The 24,397-nt window shown below is 41.7% G+C and overlaps 1 protein-coding gene across 1 annotated transcript in view; it reads left to right on the top strand.

Moving 5' to 3' along the window:
* The window catches only part of Ptdss1 (phosphatidylserine synthase 1), a 62,346-nt gene extending 38,393 nt beyond the window's left edge, over positions 1-23,953 (top strand). Inside the window, exons 8-13 of the mRNA XM_021179803.3 lie at positions 1,519-1,631; positions 3,652-3,717; positions 13,989-14,088; positions 20,044-20,112; positions 21,385-21,454; positions 22,912-23,953. Coding sequence (XP_021035462.1) covers positions 1,519-1,631; positions 3,652-3,717; positions 13,989-14,088; positions 20,044-20,112; positions 21,385-21,454; positions 22,912-23,021 — 528 coding nt within the window. The 3' untranslated portion in view covers positions 23,022-23,953. The remainder of the gene's footprint in view (positions 1-1,518; positions 1,632-3,651; positions 3,718-13,988; positions 14,089-20,043; positions 20,113-21,384; positions 21,455-22,911) is intronic.
* The last annotated feature ends 444 nt before the right edge of the window (positions 23,954-24,397 follow it).

Raw genomic sequence — 24,397 nt, 5'->3', positions numbered from 1 at the left:
ATTTTCAAAACCAAAGAAACTGGGATGGCTTTTTCTTATGTTTTAATTTAATTTCTAATTTTAGTTTTTGTATTGCTGGATATAGAATCCATGGTGTCCAAGAAATGTCCCGTGTCCCATCCTCAACAGATACTGAAGGGCAGTTTATAAAAGTGAGACTCTACAATGGCTTGTTGAGCTCTGTCTTTTCCTTATTAGAAAAAAGCACAGCCTATTTTTCTAGGTCCTTGTACTTGCAATGCAAACACCCTATTACTGAATCTTTTCTTGTATTCCTAACTCTTTGGTGTACAAAATTGTACCTGTGCTGTAGAAATGGAAGCATTGGTTAGTGTGGATCTTGGATAAAACTAGGGGAGAAAAGCAAAAATTCCAGATAGTCAGAAATTTCAGCAGTCTTAGGAGAACTCTCATGCCTCAGGCGTTTTCCCCCAGTCCTTCTCATCTCCAGGGATTTTTATAGCTTCTGAAGACTTTCTTTGGGAAGCTGGGTTCTATTTTGCCTAAAGGTTCTTTAAGAGTCATCAGACATAAAATGTTGGTATTTTCACACATGCACTGGGTTGCATATATACATACACTACACATAATATGTAAGTAAATGGGAATTTTGAACATTAAAATACAAAGGAAAAGATCAGAAGATATCACTTTTAAGAAGAAAATATCTTGTTCACACATGGAAAGCAAAGCCTTTCTTGATAGATGGAGAGGTGTAAGAAAATAAATCATTACTATGGTTTAGTGATGTCACTATCTCTCTATATCTATAAGATTGGTCTGAAGATTCAGCCAACTGTAAATAAAAATATTTTCCAAAAATGCTTGCAAACTGGGAGTGGTGCTGCACATTTGACCATCCCAGACCCTGGAAGAATGAGACAAGATGATTAATGCAAGTTCAATACCAACCTTGGCTACATGATACCAGGTCAGCCAGCCTGCATAGCAAGACCCTATCCTGGAACACTGCCAACAAAAATTGAATCTGCCCTCAACACACACACTGTATGCCTCTGTCGTCTCTCAGATGGGCTTCACGCTTCATAGGTCAGTGCTGATTTATTTAGAGTTGGACCTGGCCTGATTTTCAAGGCGACTTACAGAAGCTAGCTTACTCTGCCCAAGGAGTTCCTTCAGTGTGGAGACATTTTAAAATATGAGCCTGTCCTAGCAGATCACACAGAGAAGCCAAGAGACAGAAATGCAAAATAGAAAGCATTTCAGTTCCTTGATGACCAGAGGTCATGCCTTCCCTTCCCACCACTGCAGTCATACATATACATGTACATGCACACACGTGCATACACATGCCCTGGCCTCCTCCCAGTTGGCCAGTGCTTAGTCACTATTGTTGGCTGTCACTACTTAAAGTATCAATTCTTGGGAAAGCTCATATATTTTCTGAAACAACTTCAGATATACTGGTTATTTTTAGCTCTAGAATGCCTGTTTGAGGATTGGTATGCTCATGATGTCGACTTGCCTACCAGAATGACTGATCTCTCTTCTCTTCAGCTGACTGAGTTGAATACCTTCTTCTTGAAGCACATCTTTGTGTTCCAAGCCAGCCATCCCTTAAGCTGGTGTAGAATCCTCTTCATCGGCTGCATTACGGCTCCCACAGTGAGGTAATTCTGTCCAGTTGCACTGCCATTTGTTGAGAACATATACTTATGTTTTCTTTCTTAGCATAAAGTCTATCACATCAGCTAGAATTTTTTCTGTGAAAATGGCATTCTAAACAAGTGTTCATCCAAAATATGAAGAAAACGTTTTTATTTGAGACCTCAGTACAACAGTGTGAGTTTGTACTATTTAGAAAGAGACTATTTAGTGGTATGGCCATACAAATGCCCTTGTTTTCAGCCCGTGTAGTCGGTCCCTGCTGGTGTTCGCACATCCTGTTAAAAAGTAGTGAAGGTGACACTAAGGTTTCCTAAAATGATTAGTAAGTAGAAAAGTTTGTATAGAGTTGAAGTCATGAGCGACAGACTTTCATTTTAGAATGGAACTTCATTGCGATTCAGTTAAGCTGATTCCTTTTTAAGTTCCCTGTAGTCCTCCAGGACAGCCATAATGAGCTTAGCTGTCCTTGTGAATACTTTCCTGTATTCATGTAGAGCTGGAGGAATGGCATCATTCACTGCGCTTCAGGAACACCCATGAGGGGCAGCTTAAAGCAGAACTTTTTTTCTTGTGTTAGTTTCCTATTTTAAAGTGGCATTTACACTGTATAGCTCATAAAGAGTACAGTAGCCTCGTCTGAGATCTGCTGAAGAAACAGGTAGGAACTAAGCAGTTAGAGGAGTTGTTTAGCTTGCCTTCCCCACCTTTTTTCCATTTTAAATGCTTTTGTGTTGCACTCATGCACATGCGTGCCTCGGTGCTCTTGTGGACGATCAGAGGACAAGTTGCAGGAGTCTGTTCTTTCCTCTCACCATATAGATCTTGGGAATCAAACTCTAGATTGTTAGCTTTGGCAGAAAGTATCTTTACCTGCTGAGCCGTCTTACTAGCCACATCATCATTTTAAATATCCATTTTAACTACACAAGTGGAGGGACTACCTTGCTCAAAGAGACTATCTCAGCCATTTCTTCTAATGATCATTCATTATTACAATAATCAAACACCAGCACACAAAATTAGAAAAACTAATATTGATCTAATAAAGACAAATAAGGTAATAAAAATATGGGTAAATGAGAGAAAACCTGTTTTCAGATGTTTTGATTGGGGTCTTTGAAGTAATGAGGTCATAGTTCATGCATGAGTGTTGTATAGTATCTTAGTCCCACAGAATTTAATGTAAAGTCTTTTGTGCATATATTATATTTCTTTGCCATAGAATCTCTCAAATCCTCAAGGGAACCTATAATTCTCCCAAAATTCTGGTTCACTTGACTTCTGTAGGCCTGGACAGAGCTTAGGAGTGCTTGGGAGACTACAAGCCACACTGTTACTGACACCCACTCCAGTCACATGTAAACAAACACACCAGATTTCCAAGTGTTAATTCAAAGGCAATACAAAATATTGTTCTAGTATTTTGATATAACTTATGTATTGGTCGCTTTATTAAAGTGACATCCATCTGTCTTCTTTATCTTCATTTGACAGTTGGAAATATTTGAACAGGATATATAGTTGTGGGTACTGCTCAGAGCACTTGAACACCCTTTACTAATCTTGTCAGCAACACTCAGTAGTTATAGTGAAGTGCAGCTGGGGCCCTTCTAGTTTCTGCAAGGCAAAGATGTCTACATTTTTACCTGGTTACAGTAAACACCTATAAACCTGAGGATGCCATAAGAGACAGTTGAAGAAGCCTGTAGTTAACCCTCTGGAATGGTCTCCACTCCACAGAGAAGCTGTGTCAGGCTCAGGCTGCTCAGGACTGTGGCAATGTTACTAGACCAAAGCTGTCTTTACCAACAGAGTGATCCTGTAAGCTGAGCTTCCTTCACCCCCATCTGACCCAAATTCAGAATCTCTTACAGCAATGTTTCAATAGCCCTGGCTGTCTGTTCCCTTGCATCAAATTAGACCAGGCTGCTGGAGTATGGCAAGCAAGGCAGAGCAGGTTTTATGTTCCCTCTGTGATGCCATTGTGTAGAAGTCTCATGGATTCTAATTCTGTTCTTTCAGACAGTACTATGCCTACCTCACGGACACACAGTGCAAGCGTGTAGGGACACAGTGCTGGGTATTTGGGTGAGTATTTGTGATTGTAGGGGTTTTGAAGCCATTTGAGCCCCTAAGTTTCTTTGAATAGTTTTGTTAAGAGTCTTCAATGTAATTCTCCATGAAGGAGTTGATCAAGCTAAGAAACTATTTCTGATAAACTCAGAGACCTTGCTTTATAAAATAAAATAGATCCAGTATGGATTTGTTGAATTTCTCTGAACATATTTGAGTTTGGGACATCTGCCCTGGGTTAAGCTACACTTTGTGTTATTTTGACCTTAGAAGGCCCCCCAAAAAACCAGCTTACTGCATATTCAATATAATTTTATTGCTTCAAGAATTAACACAGACACATGGTTACAAATTGTGGGTACAAGTGCTATTTCCTAATATAGTTTACTGTTTCACATTCCTAGTTTCCCTCCAAATCCCCTTATGGGTTAGTCTCTTTTCTTTGTGTCATGTAGGTCACTCTGCTGCTTAAATACCAACCATCTATCATTATATTTCACATCTAGAGTTCAAGAGGGGTCTGAGTAAACCTGTATAGGAAGTTAATTCCTTGATGTAGCCTAGGTTCAAGACTTAATCTAGGTTCTAATTTGAGTGGATAGGATAGGATAAATGACTACAGGCAGAGTTAGAAATCATTGCACACATTGGTAAAACTTCTAAGCAAAATACAAAAGAAACTCATGTAAAGATGATCCAGAGGTGAACGGCCCGGACCCTGCCTTCCCTGTAGCACTCTCCTGTGGGCCTGCGTATAAACAGGCACCTGTTAGGAAGATTCAGAAAGCTTCTCTATGGTTTTAAAGAAGGAATGACGCTAGGCTTTAGCCACATATGGAGGAAGAAGTGTCTGCATCCCATACAACTGACCTTTAATCTTTTGGAAGGTAGGAAAGGTAGAGCAAAGGTCAAGCAGGGCCACCCATCTCAGGTTTCCTTTCCATAATTTCACACAGTTTTCTCCTGAAGGAGATACTTTGTTTTGTTTTATATAAACATTAACTCTGAATTACTGAATTACTAACTACAGACTTGCTAAGTCATCTCCCTCAGTTGAAACATAGGTCTAAGTTTTGTTTTGTTTCTCAGCTGTATGTAGTGTGCACATGCAGGTGGAGGCCCAATGGTGAGTCAGTTGTCTTCCTCAGTCCCTTCCTACTGTATTCATTGAGGTACCCCTCCGTTGAATCCAGAGCTTAGTGATTGAGAGAGACTGATTGGTCAGGTTGTATCTGAGTTCCCTGTCTGGTGCCTTCTGAAGGCTAGGAGTATAGGCCAGCCACCTTGTTCAGAGCACTTACTGGTTTGGGGAGCCTGAACTCCGGTCACCAGGCTTTCACTGCAAGTACTTTGCCCTCTGAACCACCTCCCCGTGCCTGGATCTGAGGTTTCTCAGAAAACTTTCTCATAAATATGTTGACATTCTTCCCAGTTCATAGCCTCAGCCTGTTCAAGAACAGATGCAGGCATAAAATGGAAGGAGTTAAGCTGTCGAGAATAGATAACTACTACTCATGTAAGGTCTCATCCTGACTGGGACCCTGATCAGTGGTTGCTGTCTTGCTGACTGACCACACTGTCTCTAAGCCCTTTGCTGAGCCTCTCCTCCAGGGCCCACCATGCCTTTGCTACAGCCCTTGGTACCCTTTCTACTCTCTTCACACCATCATCCTCTCAGTTCCCAGGTTGCCACTCTCCCTTCTCAGCATAAGAAAACCTCTCTCACATCTCAAGAACTCTCCCATTAGCTTTTAAGTGATTTTAGTAGCTGATTTTCTTTTCCTCAGATTGCATCTCGCCTTAAACCCTAAAGGTATAGATCCTGATGTGGATTCAGGACCTTTCCCCTTTCCCCTTGGGGTTCCTGAGCTCAGGAAGCCCTAGAGCACAATCATAGCTTTCTCTCTCAACCTCAATGAAACTCTTGCTTCCTCCAAAATAAGGTCTTGATTCTTTCCAGCCAGAACTAGAAGACCACTCCCAAACCCTAGGATCACTGTCTGCCTTCCTGAGAGACTGTGATGAGTTAAATTAGAAAATACTCACGAAGTTTCCAATCTTGAGTGTGGCTCTGAGATTATCCTCCGCAGATCTGTTCCTGTAGGAATCATCTAGAGGCACAGGAACAGGTTTGTTTCCTGCTGATTAATGAGCTAAAAGACAAGAAAAGTTTGAAAGTCAAAGCCAAAGTATATTCAAAAGGACAATTTTATTAGATTTTAAGAGAAAAAAACACGAGGACAGGCCAGCTATAACTCTTAGCAGCCTCCCAGAGAAAGAAAATGCTGTGTAAGTTAAGCCAAAGTGGAGGTCAGCCACATGACACAATAGGGTTTAGAAATAGTATGAGGAATTTTTTGGAAATTGCTTTCCAGAAAACAAACAAACACAAACCCCTAAAACTACCAGGTTCTAACTAGAATCTCAGAGGGACGGGAAAGTTACATGGAAAGGTCAGTAGACTCAACAGAATTTTACAGTGGCTGGTAGAGACTCTGCTAGCAATAGAGATTCTGGGGGAAAAAGCCGTATTTCACTAAAGGAATTATTCCACTTATCTCTTTAGCACAGCTAATAGTAGTCTTACCTTTCTAAGGTGCAGTCCCTTGCCCAGGTGATTGGATAAAACTGTTTGGGGTAGTTTGGAATGCTATGTCTCAAGCCAGGCCAGATAGATAAATATAGAGTTTTTTTTCCCCTCTTTGGCATAAGAAAGGTCCCTTAATGGGTCTTTACTGATGCAGGTGGCCCACATGGTTGTGGTCTTGATGTGGTATCCTTATAATCTAGAGATGGTTCTGATGGCAGAATAAAAGCCCCTTACATGCTGCTCAGGGTTAGACTTGTACACTTAGTTCTAGAAATAACTCCAAATACCATCTAGCTCCATTAGCGGAGGGATTCTACATCCCTGCCCTTGCATTAACATACATTTTCCGCCCAGTGGACCTAGTTACAGAATGGAAGACCTGTGACTGAGGAGGCTAGCATCTCCAGTGTCTGCCCCTAGGCAGAGGCCTTGCAGCAATTCCAGAGTTTGTCTTTTATCTTTGCTACTTCCAAGATGAGGGTGGCAGCAGACATCAAAGGTTCAGAAGAGAGGCACTGGCTGAGATCCATCAGGCTGTATTGTCAGCTACCTCTTTCAGTCTGGGAAAGAATCCCCATATTTACATTTGAACTGAATAAGGAGAAATGTTCACCCCAGGGCATCTGGAGGTAGATGGGAAGGTAGTCCATTTCTTGGGCTTTCTTTAAGGAGTAAAGTCACAAGTAGTTGCTGCAAAGGACATTTACAGAAGAGAAATGATGGAGCAATAAAGACTGAACACCGTGTAGTTGATTTATGATTAGAAAAAGTGATTGGAGAAGGTTAGGGAGGGTCAGGGTGTTCTCATCAACAAGTCAAGGTCATAGGTTGGAGCAAATCAGACTCCAGGAAATAGACTTAAAAACAGCAACTCAGCTCTTATGGTAAATGAAAACTTCTTTATTTAACAATATAGCCTAAGGCTGGACAGTGGTGGCGCATACCTTTAATCCCAGCACTTGGGAGGCAGAGGCAGGTGGATTTCTGAGTTCCAGGACAGCCTGGTCTACAGAGTGAGTTCCAGGACAGCCAGGGCTACACAGAGAAACCCTGTCTCAAAAGACAAAACAAAACAAAACAAACAAACAAACAGAAAAACAAACCAATACAGCCCAGTGGCTCCTGCCTTCAAAATGGAGTCAGGAATGTTCCTTATTCCCTGCTTGACTTATATGTCCCTGTCAAATATTTAGGGAGCTGTCTTTAGTGGCATTATGGGTAGCAATGATTCTAATTTTTTTTTTTTTTATGTAACAGGTGATAAAGTTAGTAGCACATTGGAGGGCAAAGAACCCACTTATGATAAGTAGTAGAAATAATATGAGAAGGTCAGTGAAGTGGGAGAGCCATCTTAGGCCTGTCAAATTTTGTTTGACAGCTTTTATTTCTTCTTGATCATCAATTTAGTTGTCAATAGTAGGAGAGAAATCAGACATATTAAAACAGCACATTTCAGTAAAATGCTGACAACCAATGTTCTGTTTAAGTAATAGGTAATCTATAGTAGCTCTGACTTTGTAGAACAGTTATTGTCAGATCTTCCATTTATTGATTAATTTCAGTTAACTTTTTTTTACTATAGTAGTTTTTTTTTTTTAATTAGACAAGCTATGCCTAATTAGAAACCTCTCTTTGCAGTCCAACAACAAGCCCTGAGATTGGTATCAAAGGCTGAGTCACAGCCACTATAGTGGGATCCAATAAATATAAGGAATCATTGCAGTTATCAGGAAGAGCTCTTATAATTCTACCCAGTTATAAGAGTTTCAGAGTACAAAGGTGTAACAAGCCCTAGACTATATACCTTGTACCCTGTACTCTGCAGGGAGTGCAGAATAAGTATTGTTTTTTTGTTTGTTTCTTTTTAAATTCCATCCTATGTGCAATGGTTTACCAAATGGAGAGTCTGTTAAAAACTGAAATTACAGTAAGAAAGAACATTAGTGCAATCAAAACACAGACAGTGAAGGCAAATACCTTATCAACAGTAACATTGGCCACAGCTTTTAAAACATTAGTGGGGGTGTGTTCCATTTTGTTTCCCATTATACTCATATAATTTTCATATGAAAACCCTATTCTGTACAGATTTTCTTTTAAAAAGCCCGAGAAAAAGGAATATCCTCTTAACACAAAAGGAATTTCCTCATTGGCTTTTAGTGTTAGATAGAGCCAAAGATTATACCCCATAGTATAAATTACAGACAGGGTTACTCTGGGTATGTTAAGTTCAGTTAAAATAATTAATGAATCTTCCCTTTCCATTCTTATTTTAGCAATCTATAATTTCTAATATCAGAACCTTTTAAAGGATATTGGATTATGTTGAAGTCTGTATTATGTAGAGATGGGTCAGTTAAATTATTTTATTGTAAGTATTTTCCATCTGAACCTAAAGACTGTTTGCCCCCTCCCCTTTTTTTTTGTCTAAACTATGGGCCCTGGTGGATAAAAACAATATTTTGCATAGGAAGACAATATAGGAGTGTTTCTTATAATAGGGGTGCCTTTTATTTCCCTGTTAAGATACATTTAGGTTCTGTTTAGGTTCAAAATTAAACAATAAAACTGTTAGCCATAGGAAAGTCATGGTGGGAATCCCAACATCAAGAACACAACGTTTAAAGATATGTTGACAGTCAAAAGTTCGAAAGCTTGACTTTTTTATTGGATATTTTCTTTATTTACATTTCAAATGTTATCCCCTTTCCTAGTCTCCCCTCTGAAAATCCCCTATCCCCTCCATCCCTCCTCCTGCTCCCCAACCCACCGACTCCTGCCTTCTATCACTGGCATTCTCCTATACTGGGGCATAGAGCATTCACAGGACCAAGGGCCTCTCCTCCCATTGAAGACCGACTAGGCCATCCTCTGCTACACATGCAGCTAGAGACACGAGTCCCACCATGTGTTTTCTTTGATTGGTGGTTTAGTCCAAGGGAGCTCTGGGAGTACTGGTTAGTTCATATTGTTGTTCCTCCTATGGGGCTGCAAACCAGAAAGTTTGACTTTTAATGAATGGTCCTTTTTATTCCCTTTTCACCTCTGGGTTTGGGTTCCTCTTCTATGGATTCATCAGGTGCCTTCTTTAGGTGCAACTAATGAACCCAGACAAGAGTAGCAGGCAGTCGCAGCAGCAGTCAGCATCCAACGAGTCATCTAATGTAAGCCCTCCCCACCGAGTTTCAAGCTGGTCAGTTTTGAAGCAGTGGATTAGTATAGTGTCTCCAGGCTGGAACGGGTCATCAGGTAGACCAACCCAACTGGTTGAGCAGCCTGGACCTGAGGGAAAATCTTATCCAAGGTTAATTGCAATCTTTTTAAGGACTCAGAGATTGGAGTGGGACAGTCCAGCATGTACCCAGGAGATCATGGAGGTGGTTTTCCCATGTTTCATGTTGGGTGAACTTTTTTTGTAAGTGGGTATATCGGACCCTGAGAAGGGTGTGAGGCCAGAGTTACCACCATTCTCACGGGTATATTTAGTTAAAATCTCCTTTAAAGTTCTGTTCATCCTCTGCCTTTCCTGAGCTCTGAGGATGATACATACAACAAAGTTTCCAATTTACGTTAAGAACGTTAGAGAACAACTGAAATCATTTGGCTGTTGACAGACCTCAGAGATATGAGGAAGCCAAATCTCAGAATCATTTTCATTAATAATTTTTAGTTACCACTTGGCCTGTTTCCACTTAGGATGGAACAGCCTCTATCCAGCCCATGATGGTATCAACAAAGACCTGCAGATTTTTGTAGCCATTCAGTTCTGGCTTGACTCAGTGAAGTCTAGTTCCCCAAATTCACCTGGTATAGTACCTTGACTCCATTATCCTGGGGGAAGCATGCCCTTCTTTGCATATACCTAGGCATGGTTAAGGAGCTTCAGAAATGCTCTGAAAGAGTTTCTGTCAGTGTCCAGACATGAGGGGTGAGTCCTAAGATCTGTTTAAGTGACAACTGCATGGAGCAGTGCAGAGCAGGAGCCGCCATCCTGAGCTCCAGTCAGAAGATGGTGTGAACTCTCTGGATCACACTCAGGACATCTCCAGGATAGCAGACAGTTACAGGACCACTTAGGGTTTGGGTTGCCTCAGAGCAACATCTTTAGGCACTTGATCTGCATGTTGTTACCTTGAGTTTGCTACTCTTTTCCTTTTTGCTGCCCTCATGAGTTCATTTGGGAGTCACATGGCTTCTAGCAGCCGGACAATTTCATGATTTTTTTTGTTTGGTTGTTGTTTTGTGTGTGTGTGTGTGTGTGTTTGGGTTTTTTTTTTTTTTTATTTTATTTTGTTTTGTTTTTCAAGACAGGTTTGTTTTTCTGGCTGTCCTGGAACTCTGTAGACCAGGCTGGCCTCAAACTCAGAAATCCACCTGCTTCTGCCTCCCAAGTGATTAAAGGCATATGCCACCACTGCCCAGCTCATGTTTATTTTTAATACTCTTTTCCTCTGAATTGTAAGCTCCTCTGTTTACATATCTGTCCATGAACATGAGCCATGGCAAGAGCCTATCAGCTGTCTGTGTAGATATTCACCATTTCCTCCTTCAGCCCATCTTAAAGCCTGTGTCAAAGCAGTTATTTCTGCTCACTGGGTGAGTGTGCTCCTGGGCAGTGCTTGCATTTAGTGACCCCCTTCTGGCCTGTGATGGCCACTGTCCCGACATACCTGGCTCCTTCTTGATGATCTAATAGAGACTCACATCTCTGGTGGTAAGAGGAATGTCTGTCAGGTCCAACAGTTGACTGATGACTCAACAGTTAATAATATTGGTTGGTTTTCCAGAGGACCTGGGTTTTACTCCTTCCCCCCCCTACTTTGTTTATTTACTTTACATCCCAATCGAAGCTCCCGCTCCTCTCAGTGCCCTCTTCATAGATGCTCATTCCCCTTATTGCTCCTCCCCCTCAGCTTTGAGAAGGGGAAATTCCTCTGGTTACAAACCCATCCTGGCACCTCAGGTCACTGCAAGACTAGGTACAGCCTCTCCCACTGAGGCCAGACAAGACAGCCCTGTTAGGGGAACAGGATCCACAGACAGGCAGCAGAGTCAGGGTAAGCCCCTGCTCCAGTTGTTAGGGGACCTGCATGAAGACCAAGCTGCTACGTATGTGCAGTAAGGGGTGGGGGTGGGGCTGTCCAGAGCCCTTGTATGCACTTTGGTTGGTGGTTCAGTCTCTGGGAGCTCCCAAGAGTCCAGGTTAGTTTCACCCATGAGACAACTCATGACCTCCCGTCCCAGGGGATCTGATGCCTTCTTCTGGTCTCCACAGGCACAGACATACATGTAGGCAAAACACTTGTACATATAAAATTAAAATAAAGTAAAAATGAAGCAGAATAGAAAACCAACAAAGTAAGTGTCAATAGACAAATTATAATTTAGTTAAGGATCATAAATGTTCTTGTTTTCTAGAATTGAGAAACACTGTAAAATAGGACAAGTGTTCCAATAAACTGAGGAGTTTCTTTTAATGGAAATTAAAGGGTGGGAGAAAGCAGAAACAAAAAAATTAGAAAGATAAGTTATCTCAGCATTACGCTCCTTTAAGATAAAGACAAGGAAACAGAATCACAGGCAAATAATTACCTGTTGATACCCGGTTACTGCAGCTTATCTTTATATAGTGTTAGGTTGGAAGAACTTCCTTATGCCTATGAAATTGGCCGACTTGGAACATTTTGCATTTTGTAATCTCTAATTCCGTTTTCTTAAATCAAATGAATATCTACCTTGGTTTCTACTTGTTGAAATGGAACTTCTTCAGCATGAGTGAGTGACTCCATTCTGACTTTTAGCCTGCTTTCCTGGGATCTGAGGCAACAGCTTAGTTGAAAACAATGACCTCCTATAGTTTTCATTTCATCATAGCTGCAATTATTTTATGAATGGTGTGTGTGTGTGTCTGTGTGTCTGTGTGTGTATGAATTCACAATGGTTTGTTGCCAGCATTAGTCGGCTACTCGTAGATATTAGTTACTTTTCTCACTGCTCTGACCAAATAAATGGCAAAGCAACTCAAAGGAGAAAGGGTTTCTTCTGGTTCATACTTTGAGGGTGCAGTCTACCATAGTGGGGAAGGCAGGTAGAGCACTGTGTGTCAAGGCTCTGGCAGCAAGAGGACATGAAGTGGAGCTAGCCATAAACCTCAAGGCTTGTTTCCCTAATGCCTCCATTGAGACCCTGTCTCCTAACAGTTTTATAGTCTCCTAAACAGCACTACCAACTGTAGACTAACTATTAATATGTAAATACAAGCTTGTTGAGGAGGACATTTTACTAGTAAACTGTAACACCATGCTTTTTGAAAAGGGACTCAAATCTGAGTGAACAAACAGAACTCTCATACACTCAGGATGTTCTGTATGCCTTACTGGAAGATAGTCACACTTGTGTCCCAGCAGAAGAAGGGAGAGGAGGCAGTCTCCAGCCCACAACAACAAGCTGTATAGCAGCAGCTGAACTCTGACCAGAAAACAGATAGTTTACAAGCCATGAGTGAATGCAACCTCATTGTTTAGGAAGTTCCAGCAAAAGGGTGACTCTTACCAGCAACAAAAATCGACTGCATTCTAGGATTAGTTCATGGTCTAGATTTCAAGACTGGATTACTGTCTTCTGTAGGAATTTATGAGTTTAAATGATGCTTAGTAATGTGTCATGGGCTTTTGGGGGGAGGGGCTGTTAAAGAGCAATGTTCTTTAATTTCAGATAGCAGCCATTTAACTTTGTTTGGGTGCATACAGAAGGAAAAAGACTCCCAAGCTCATTTTCAAGAAGACTTTCTGTTCATTTTTCCGGTCTAATTCCTAATAGTCACTTGTTGTTTAGAAACAGCCATGTATTTGATGATGGCTGTGACTTTTGTGTCTTGCCAGTGGACAGAGGGACCAAGCTACTCATTCACCAATACTTGACTGTCTAGATTCTGTTCCAAAACATAGATCCTTTAAATTAATTGAAGATCTTTATTCTCCTGCTATCTTTCTAGCTAACTATATAACCCTAACCTCATCCATTCTTACCTCCAGCCTCTGAGCCTTAATAAAGGTCTGATACTTTTTGTTAATATTTTAATTTAAAGGGAAATCATGAGTTATATGCATATGTTGTTAACATTTTTTTGTTCTTAGCAAAATTGCTGAAGATATAGGGAGGAAAATGGGCTTATATTGGTAGTAAAACAAAGGATATTTAATCTGAAACTCTTGAAAGACTAGGAGAGAATGTGGTTGATACAGTATTGACAGACTGCATTAGATGACTAACACTACCTGTATATGCCAAGAGCTATATGAAAACAGTAGAAGAAAGGTAGAGGAGGCAGTCTCTGGTCACAGCAACCAGCACTGACTCAGCTACACTGTAACCAGAAACCTGAACCACCTCTCAAAGACAGTGGGTTCTCTGTGCTTCAAAGGGTTCCTAATTTGACATATGGGTCCACTCTCCAGTAATGCTGGGTGTGTCTAAACATTAAAAAAAAAAGGAGTTACAATTTTAGAGAAAAGAAGAGGGTGAAAATATTTCCAGTGTAGGTGTAGTAGGGAGAAGTGATTTTGGTAGGGTGCCCACTACCCGTGTTTGGAGCAGAATTCTTGACCATTTGTGACTCAGCCATTGAATGTTTCTGACTATGGGCATGCTCTAATAAGGTGAACTAACATTGAACTTCTTGCTCTTTTCTACTTAGGGTCATTGGTTTCCTGGAAGCTATTGTTTGCATAAAATTTGGACAAGATCTCTTCTCTAAGACCCAGATACTCTACGTGATGCTTTGGCTTCTTTGTGTGGTAAGTTGTTACTCTCATACTCCAGGGTGTTAGCTGAGCACCCTAGTTGTTTCTAAGGGAAATAGAGATACAAAAGTAAACTTCTCGTGTGCTCCAAGTTTTCCTTAGAAGTTCATAGACATTTTTTAAGTTGGACACTAATCTAAAAGTTTAGGAATAAAACAGCCATACAGCATCTGCAATATGTCACTGTAGCCATTTCCAAAGATGCCCTCAGTAGATGCACCACCTATCTGTTTATTAGCTTCTGAGAATGTGTCTACATGAGGTGAACTTGAGGACTTTGAAGAAGCAACAAGGACACTTTCCATGTCCTCTCCTTCATCCTATTACTGTGGCTTTTATAGTAGAACATTCACGTCACTATACCTGGGTATAGACAAATTGGCATCACAGAGTGGTTTGGGAGGGAATCAGACCACAGGTGTTCTGCTCATAGGCCATACTTATACCCCAGGGAAATGCACACTCTGCAGAAAGAAGCCCAGAGTAACATCAGCCCACAGCTCCATCCTTTCATTTTTCTGTCCTTTACTCCCCTTTTAAACTGAAATGTGGGAGTGGTGATTAACTTATTGTATTCAGGTCTTCTGCAGAGACCACAGGTGGTGTGAATTCATGAGTACAGTGGTCTTATCATGTCCAGAAGCCACAGTTTAAGCCAGTCTTTCCTGACCTTAGAGTTTATATTTTTACAACATCTGTGCACTCATCCCAAGTAGCTGTCATGACCATCAAGTCTTTTTTGTTCTGTAGCATTTCCTTTTGACTCTAGTTCACTCTCCCTTCCAGGAGAAAGCAGCTCTTCTGTACTATAGATTCTCATATCATCTTACCAGCTTGATCCTGTTTTGTAATTAAACATCTGTTTTTGACTTTCTGTAAGGTCAATGTCTTTTTTGGGGGGTTGTGGGGGAGGTTGTAGGTTAGAAATCCTGAATTCACCAGAGCACCTTGCATCTTGCTCTGCCTTCCTTGATCTTGAGCAGTAATAGGGAGTAACCCCAATTTAAAGTACAGAGATAATTAATTAGCTAATTAATTAAATAACAAAATTTATTGTATTTTTCTATTCTGGTAAAATTAGAAAAAAGAATAGGTGTGGGGGCCAAGATGGTTAAGTGTATGTAACATTTTGCTTCTGGTCTTCTTGAATTGTTCTCTGGCGTGGTCACTTCAGATCTGGACTGGAATATGACCAGCCTGCATGAGTAAAGGGCTTCTTACCTAATCTGCTATAGGAGAGCCATAGGGACACAGAGAACATAAGCCAATGTGCCCTCTGTTGTGAGAGAGGAGACATCTCAGGACACCATGGGCCAGCCAGTCAGCTTGTCATACCTGGCTCTTCTAATCCTCTCCTCATGTAACAGAATTGATTTTGTTTGTATCTGCCTCTATAGTGTTGTACTTTGTGAGTATGAAGAAGCTTAATCTTTTTTTTTTCCTTTTTTTTTTTTGCCTCCCACTGTCATGAGCACAGAACACCTGGTACACAGGAATCTCAGCAAGTAAAGAATGAGCTGGAGAGGCAAAGACTAGAGATATCAGGCCAAGGGATCAACTTGTATAGACATGGGACTGTAAAGAGTGCCCACTGCCTCAGGATAATAGCCAATTTTGGAGAGCAAACTAGGAGCACTGAAGAGGATCGGAGTTGCCTACATAGGAAGGGCTATGCACACTTGTAGTTGCTTCTTCCAGGATTTGTAAATAATAAAATAATGTAGTCTGTTTTTGTCTCAGAAATACTCTGCAGGATAGGGTCTGGAGGGAGAGTGTGCTGCTGGGTTCTAGTTTACAAGTGACGGGGAAGTGAAGCAGAGGCATGGAGTGCAAGGAAAGGGGTAGTTAGGTTTGTTAGTTGTTCAGGAGATAACTATGTAGAACACTATTGTCCAGAAGAGGCTTGAAGGCAACTCTGAGGTTTCTCGATTGTGCTAACAGTAGGCCAAGGCACATGAGAGCAGCTTGTGACAAGAGGAGGTAAGCAGTTCTGAGTTGAGGTTGAATTTACAGAAGATATCCTGCCCCATTACATGCCTCACTGGAATTCTTATCGGCTTAGTAGCATTGGATAAGTCTTACTCAGGGGCACCTGACCCAAACTGTCGCTGTGTGAGATCAGGAGATGTCATGAAATTATAGGGAGAGTTAGAAGACACTCTATAGGAACTTGAGATTCTGGTCAAGGAGGGGATTTCATGGAGCAGTGAACTATAAGAAGCCAAGTGTAGCTTACATGGCATCCATATGATGATGGTGAGGCTGAAGACAGGCATGAGAGACATGGAGAGGACTCAGCTCGACAAAATGGCCCTGAGCTGGTCAGCTTCCATTACTGTAACAAATGCCTGAGGTCACTTCAAAAGAGAAAGGTTTATTTTGGCTCACAGCTTTGGAGGCTTCAATCTATAATCATTTGACCCCATGGTATTAGCACATTAAGAAGAAATCATGCTTGCCTCTTGGCCTGCTGTAAAAGAATGGGCTCATCAAGGATTACTTTTTGTATTCTGAAAAAAAAAAAAAAAATCTAACATTAAAAAAAAAAAAAAGAATGGGCTCTCCTCTGAAATCTGTGTTCTCCAAAGATCCCTAAGGAAGGGAGTCTCAGTGCTCTGATCGCTAACCCCCTTCTTTACTAAGGAGATTGCAATAGAGGTATGGTAACAGAAAAACAGAAAACCCAATCTGTATGTACATTAGCAGATCTCTACATGATGGAGTTTTAAAAGATGGGAACTAGGGACTTAGAGCCTTTAAGACTAGTCCTCTAGTGACCTAAGACCTTCTTCCACTGGACTCTGTGTTGAAGGGTCCTACCACCTTGCAGTTGCAACAAGCTACGACTCGGGTTAAAATGAACCTCTAGGGGACATTCAAGACTCAAAGCATAGCAATTGCTATGCATATTTTATAATCAAAAAGAATGGAAACCAGATCTCAACACTTTTCATACCATGACCTTTATTAAAGAAAAAGATTGATCTCCCACTCACAAGTGAGATGGCCATTATTCAATAAGAGGGCAGTAAGTTACACCACAGTACTCAAAAGATGCAAAGCCCCTAATTATTCCCTTTACTTGACAAGACACCAGAACTTGAGATTAATGTGGAAGCAAGCATCTCATGTGCTAGCTAATACAGTTGCCAAATAATCATCTTACATTTTAATGTTCATTACCTTACTATGAAAGCTAATCTGGATTCTACATGCTCACTACTGCAACAGCCATGAGCATAGACTGCCTGGCTTTCATTCCAGAGTTCTTTAGTCTCCCTCTCTTGTCCCTCTTCAAACAAAATCTGTACAATTGCTATTTTAAATCCAGACCTTGACATTTTAAGTGGATACTTCCACGGGTATGATTGCAAACCCATAAATTACAAGCTTTTATCTCTTGAACCAAGTAGAAAATGGGCCTCTTGTACCTAGGTGAAGTAGTAGATTTGGCAACCATAGCAGGCTCTTTGTGTAATGATCATAATTATAAGCACCATTCCTTTGCCACCAGCTTGTGTTTGCCTGGTCCCTCTGCACAGCCAGCTCAGCCCTTTTTCCTGTTGGAGGGAACCCCAGCTGTACAACAAGCACAAGATCAAGAGATAAGAAAAGGAAAGAGCTTGCACGCCTGCCCTCTGGTGGTCAAAATCTGCAGTGGCAGACTAGCGGAGGCATTACCTTCTGCTTCCAGGCTCATTCTGTAGCCAGTGCTTTGGGAAGAGGTGCCTAGCTTCCCTCTCCAGCGTGAAGCATAGGACATCCTGTTGTGCTCTTAAAAAATCCCTAACACATACAGAGTATCACACAGTACATATTCCTTCCATGAAAAATGGCAAATTTGTATATGTGAGAAAATTGGACAAATATTAGAATATGCTAGAGGTTAGAAATCGTTTATATGTTGTAACTTGTATCTGTAATACAGTCATTCATTGCATAGTTTTTTTGATGTGAGGGAATGTGAACTTCTTTTTAAAATGCCACATTTAAAACGTCATATAGGGATTTTCTTATTTGCCATATGAATTAGGTTTCATGTTCTCCTGTCACTGTGCCTCTGTCACAGCCTCCTTGGTAGAGAAGCAGGGAACCAACTGGAGCACTGAGATACCCTTCTTTGGGGATTTTAGGAGGACACTAATTTCAGAGACACTTAGCAGATGTTACCAACATGACAGAGTGGGCCAGATCTTAGGATCACGCCATAGGAGTAGAGGTGCACAATTCTGCTACTCTTACTTGTCTGTGCCTCACCCTCCAGAATGCATCTGTTCAGCGTGAGCATGGCTGGAGTCTGCTATTCCTACGATGCTTTCATTTCCCCTCAGTGGACTAAGGAGCTTCATGGAAGGATGTAGATAGATGTAAAGACAAAAACTTTGTACCTGGTTAAATTTTAAAACTAGGACTCAGCCTATCAAGAAACCTGTGTCTTGTCTCTGCTTCCTCCTCCATGCCACCTGTGTCCCTGGAAAGCATTCACTTCTCTGAGTTCTATCCCTCTTCTTTTAATGTGGGAGGTGACTGAAGAATCTCTGAAGTCGCCTTTTAAATCTAAAGCTATGATCTCAGAAAGAATTAAAATTATTCTCTCAGGATGAGAGGGCCCCACTATGATTTCACACCTGTCCCCATTGTTAGGGTGAGGTGCTGGGTAATGAAACCAGATCTTAGGGATGGCTTGGTCCAAGTGTTCTGGACTGTAGACCGTTTTGCTTGGTTACTTTTGTTTACCTCTCTTTCCGGTGCCTCCTTGTCCTCCTAATGCCCCCCATTTCTCCTGGTCTTCTTGTTCCCTCTATTCTGTTTTTTTTGTTTGTTTGTTTGTTTGTTTGTTTTTTTGAGACAGGGTTTCTCTGTGTAGCCCTGGCTGTCCTGGAACTCACTTTGTAGACCAGGCTGGCCTCGAACTCAGAAATCCGCCTGCCTCTGCCTCCCGAGTGCTGGGATCAAAGGCGTGCACCACCATGCCCAGCAGTTCCCTCTATTCTTTGCCACTTAGTCTGGGCAGTCAGACACTTTTCCTAAACTTAAGTTTTTTGACACATTGTGAAATTTTGTATTCTCAATAGCCATGAAAGATGGGTTCCACATTCTCCCTCTTTGGGATATACAGATACACTAGCCATCAAGTCCTACAGTGGCTTTGTGCTTACACATACAAAGTGTATGCATGTTCTCCTATGGCATTTAAATCATATGTAGATAAAACACAAATACTTTGTAACTTTTTTCCAGGGAATAATGATGAAAATTGAAAATTCTTCATGTTTGGTACCAATACTTTTTTTTCTTCCTCAAAATATTTCTGATTCCTTTTGTTGACTCTGAGGATGGGAAGGCTCTGCATGAAGAGGGTCAACTGCCTGCACATTTGTCCTTATACCAGATTCTCTCTTAAAGTGTGTGCAGGTGTGGTGAACAATCCAGGTGGAGGCTCCTGACCTCTCATCTCACTCAGGCTGTTGTAAAATACTTTCAGTCTCTTTGTTTTCCTGTCTACAAAAGGAAGGCTACAAGGATCAAGGTGGGGCAGCTTGCACCAAAAAGGCAAGGCCAGTAAAAGTGGCATTGTCCCTCTTGCTCTCTGTCCCCAAGGAGGCACTCCCAGGCATTGCTATAAAGACACTAGATGAGAATTTTCTATCCAGAAGTTCTCTTCCTTAAGCTGAGATGCATGTGGGGTAAGAGCCGTATGTCTGCTGTTACATAACACTTATTTAAAATGGAGCATATATATGACCTGCCCAGCACCAGTCCACCAAGCCCATTCCTGACTGTCCCATTTCTACCACATCCAAACATTTTGAACCCTTGCGCTGAAGACAGATGGCAGAAAAGTGCTGAACTGTCTTCTGGTTTCTCACAGAAACCCAGTTCCTGAGAACTGGAGTATGTGTGTGTGCTGTCATTTATAAACGGGCTTTGTGTCTTTCTGTCTTACAGGCCTTCACCACGTTCCTGTGCCTGTACGGCATGGTTTGGTATGCAGAGCACTATGGTCACCGGGAAAAGGTAGAGGAAGAAACAGAGGTGGTACTCACTTGAGACACACACACACACAGGGAAATAAATAGCATAGCAGCCTCAGGGAGTGATGTCACTCCTGCCATATAGAAACTTAACATGTCAGAATGTGCCTCTGTTTCACAGCTGTGCTTGCTTATGACTGTCCTGGTCAATATTATTATACTCCTTTTGCAAGGAGTTTAAATCTTAATTATTTAAATAAAAATTTAAAAAGTAATTAAAACGAATGTAGAATTCAGAAAGCACTAAACCCAATCTCGAGGTTGTCTTCTATTCTGGCTCTTTTGTCTTTTTGACCTATTTAATGTCCTAGCCCAGGCTCTGCAGCTGCACTGTGTTAAAGTAGACAATGGTGTATGTACCCGATGAGCAGCTTGGTCTTCATGTGGGTCCTGAAGAACTGTCCGAAAAGCTGTTGTCTGTCGGTGCGATACGTTCTTCTAGCTGGCCTGCCTTGTCTGGCCTCAGTGGGAGAGGATGAGCCTAGCCTCCAACAGAATTGATGTACCAGGGTTGGAAAGGATACCTAGGGTTGCCTTAACCCACTCAGAGGAGAATGGGAGGGGGAATGGAGGAAAAGGATTGTGGGGAAGGTTATCAGGAAGGGCAGCAGTGGGTGAGATATAAAGTGAATAAGTAAAAATTAAAATAAACATTGATATTAAAAAAATAGAGAATGGTGTAACTGGGTTTCAACACTAGGGCAGCCCCGGGGATTAGCATGTATATATTGGTATTTGTTCGTATATCATCCTCGATAGGCATTTATCGTTTTTGTTTTTCTTTTTCTTCTTTTTCTTCTTTTTTTTTTGCATCAAGACCTCTCACTGCTTATAAGTGTTAACCACTCTACCAGCCTTTTTGATTTGTGTTCTGGGGATTGAATTTACGTGTCAGGCATTCACAGAAAGTACTTTACTGACTCTCCCAGCCCTGCCTTTGTTTAAATAAAGATAATGGCTTCATCGCTTATTCAAAATTTTGATCTTGGATATCTGTGTAGGTGTGTTATCAGGACCAAACCCAGGACCTTACGCCATGCTAAGCTGCAGCCTTAGAGCTCATGCTATCTGGAAGGTTAATTTTGTATGGTCTGGCAGAATATCTTAGGTTTTCTAGCTGAGAAATACAGAGTAAGTCTCTTTTATCACACTCACTCTAGGTTCACTGTTGTTGTTGCTATTGTTGTTGTTATTATTCCTGCTATTCCTGGAAAAATTGACCTAAATTACCCACTAAACCGTTGTCTTTCTCTAGACCTATTCAGAGTGTGAAGATGGCACTTACAGTCCAGAGATCTCCTGGCATCATGGGAAAGGCTCCAAAGGTAACAGCTGTCTTGTTCATTGGTAAAACTTTATTGAGTCCTCTGCATCCTCAGGCCTACTGTGGAGATTTGGGGTCAGTATTCGTCTTCTGAGCATTGGTGAAGATATTGAAGTGTCTCAAACTGCTCATCAAATCTCACCTGTCACTTCACACAGTGTTCACAGGATAGAGGCAAAAGTATGCTCTGTGAGATAAGATGATGCCGGCCTCTGCTTTCCTTGGGCAGGGAAGTAATGAGGTCTTCTCGACTCTAGGCTTTCAGAGTGAGTGAAATTCTTAGAGAGAGCTGTGTGCCCAAAGGGAAAGATTTTCAAAAGAATCTGATGAATTTTATTCCAGAGGCAGAACAGTGTGAGCAGGCCCTCAACTGGCCTCTCTCTGGGAAGCACTTTGTAATAATCTGGGGCCACTGGGTTTTTTGAAATTTATAAATTTATGTACCATTGGCAGTGAAGAGGCCAGTAACTTTAAGGTCTTGTGAAAATCATGACTGGGGGAATCAACCTGGTTCTGAGAGACTGAACTCACTGTGGTCAGTGGTTAAGGAAGACCTGTCAGTTCCTTTACAACCTATGCTTCGAGATAACCCTGGGGAGCTGGTATTGTGAATGCTGCTTGCGTCTGTTGACCTGTGTGGCCAAAGGGGGTCACTAGACTGACCTTCTCTGGGCCCATCCAGTTACATAATCAGCCCTGGGCATTCCTCGTTCTCCAATAGAAAGAATTTATGTGTGCAAGTGATGCAGCATATGAAGTGTGTGTGCGTGAGTGAGAGAGAGAGAGAAACTTTTCAGAACATTTGGGACTGTGACAAATACTTAGAATGAAGACAAAATGCTTCTGGGCCTTTGGGGAGTGGCGTTAAGTGGCTGTCGGCTGTCTTTGGTAAAATTTCACCCAGAACTGAACCAGAACACTGAAGAAGAGAGGGCTTAGGCTTAGCCCCTCATATCAGAGGAAACAGCAGCCCTTGTGTTACAATGCCACCTCAGGGCATCAGGTACCTTGCTTGTAATGATCTTGATGTCTCTGCTAATAGTTTTAAAGTTATAAAGTCAAGAATCTTTTCCAACTGAGACCTTACAAAGCCTGTCTAACAGTTCAGTGTATACAGACTTGGGGAATCTATACTGTAGCTGTAAGCATAAGATGGATACCTACCAGTGTGGCTGAACTTTTATTAATGTTTAGGCTTTCATTTGAACTCACTTCTGGTCCTCATGACTGTGTCCCAGACTAAAAATTACTTAGAACTCCAGTTTTATGGGACAGTTACCTGGTACACACAAGGCATAGACAAGACTGTCAGATTCCCCTGGCCTTAATTTATTAATGGGGCCACTAGAGGGAGATCAAGTAAGAATTAGATTTTAGCTGAGAAGCATGCCAGATTCAAGGAGTCAGGCACAAAGCCCAGAGGCCCCTGGTGATAATGTGTTGGCTTTCTTTGGGCAGGTTCTGAAGACAGCCCACCGAAGCATTCAAGCAACAACGAAAGCCACTCTTCCAGAAGAAGGAACCGGCATTCTAAGTCCAAAGTCACCAATGGAGTTGGAAAGAAATGAAAGAAGCTAGTTAATGTCAGATGTTCCAGAGTGCCTAGACCTGAGAGGAAAACAGCATATTTGGACCTTCCTATGCAGAGATCATAATGTACAGAAAGAACAGAGGGAGCTTAGGGGATCATGATTTGAGAGCGTAAGTCTTGTCATCCATAGACCTGGAGACACACTAGGCTGACCATGGCTTGGGGTCCTTTGCCAACTGGAAGAGTCTCTTAACTTCAGCATATGGCCTGCATTCTCTGGTAGCAATACAATGTGCTGGAAGGACAGGATAGCTGTTTATTCCCAGCTGCCAGCAGTGGCTCTCTGCTGGTGTGTCTTGTGGATGTTGTATAAATGTCTTCATTCAGATGTTGACTTAACTAACTGTCTAATGAACTGGTCACTTGGTTTTATTTTTATGAGTCTGCCTGTCCATTTGATTGATTGTTTAAGTTCAGAAAGTCTGCTTTTACTTCATGTTTTCAAGTTAAATAGCTTCAAAGCTTCCAGAATCCATTGCTGAAATTGGGGGAGGGTTCCTTCTAGAGAAACAAAGGGTGGAAGGAGCTTTGGTGTCCCAGCTAAGCATACTCAGTCCCCAGCCACATGGCAGATGACCAGCAGCCTGAGTGAAGAGGCTGGCTGCTGGCACTGGAGCCTAGGCTTCAGATTAGAACTGTTTTGTTCCCTTCCAAACACTGTCCAGACTGAGTGCGCAAGAACAACCTTGCGAGAGGAGCTGGGACAGTGGGGCTCGCCTGCCAGGTGCCTTTTCCACGTGCTTGGTTTTTCTTCTGTGATGTTTTGCCTACTCCGTCTTTCTGGCTCATGTGAGGTGCTAGTGGGTATTAACTTTCATCTGTGCCATGCTCTATTAAAACATTCTCCCTGTCTACCCTGGATCCTTGTTTTAAATATATCAATTCACATTAAACAGCTCATCAATGATCTGTCTTTGTTAGAATGATGTTTCTTTGTATCTTATTAGTCTTTTAACTATTTGGAGGCAAGTTCATATTTTGCAGTTGACCTTAGGATAATACGTATGTATGTGTGTTCTATATGGTAAAGAAAGAAAAAAGAAAATATATATTTTAAAGGGGCTTACACATATATGTCCTATCTGAACCTTCCAGAGTGATCCACAGGGAATGGAAGTGTAGCAAGGGCATTGTCTGTCACTATGGTCTTACTTACCAGGTTGGATTTTCTTTCTCAGACAAGTGGGCTGTAAAACAAACTTGCTACAAACAATCCTGCTGCTCACTCACCAAAGCACGATGATTTCTGTTTCTTTGCCTCCTTTCTCTCTCTCTTTCTGTCCCTCCCCTCCCCTCCCCTCCCCCTCCCTCCTTCCCTCCCTCCCTCCCTCCCTCCCTCCCTCCCTCCCTCCC

The sequence above is a fragment of the Mus caroli genome, unplaced genomic scaffold (assembly GCF_978045245.1).
Source record: "Mus caroli unplaced genomic scaffold, Mus_caroli_1 scaffold_15, whole genome shotgun sequence".
Taxonomy (NCBI): domain Eukaryota; kingdom Metazoa; phylum Chordata; class Mammalia; order Rodentia; family Muridae; genus Mus; species Mus caroli.
The sequence above is the reverse complement of the archived record's forward strand: the minus strand, read 5'-3'. Positions and strand labels throughout refer to the sequence as shown.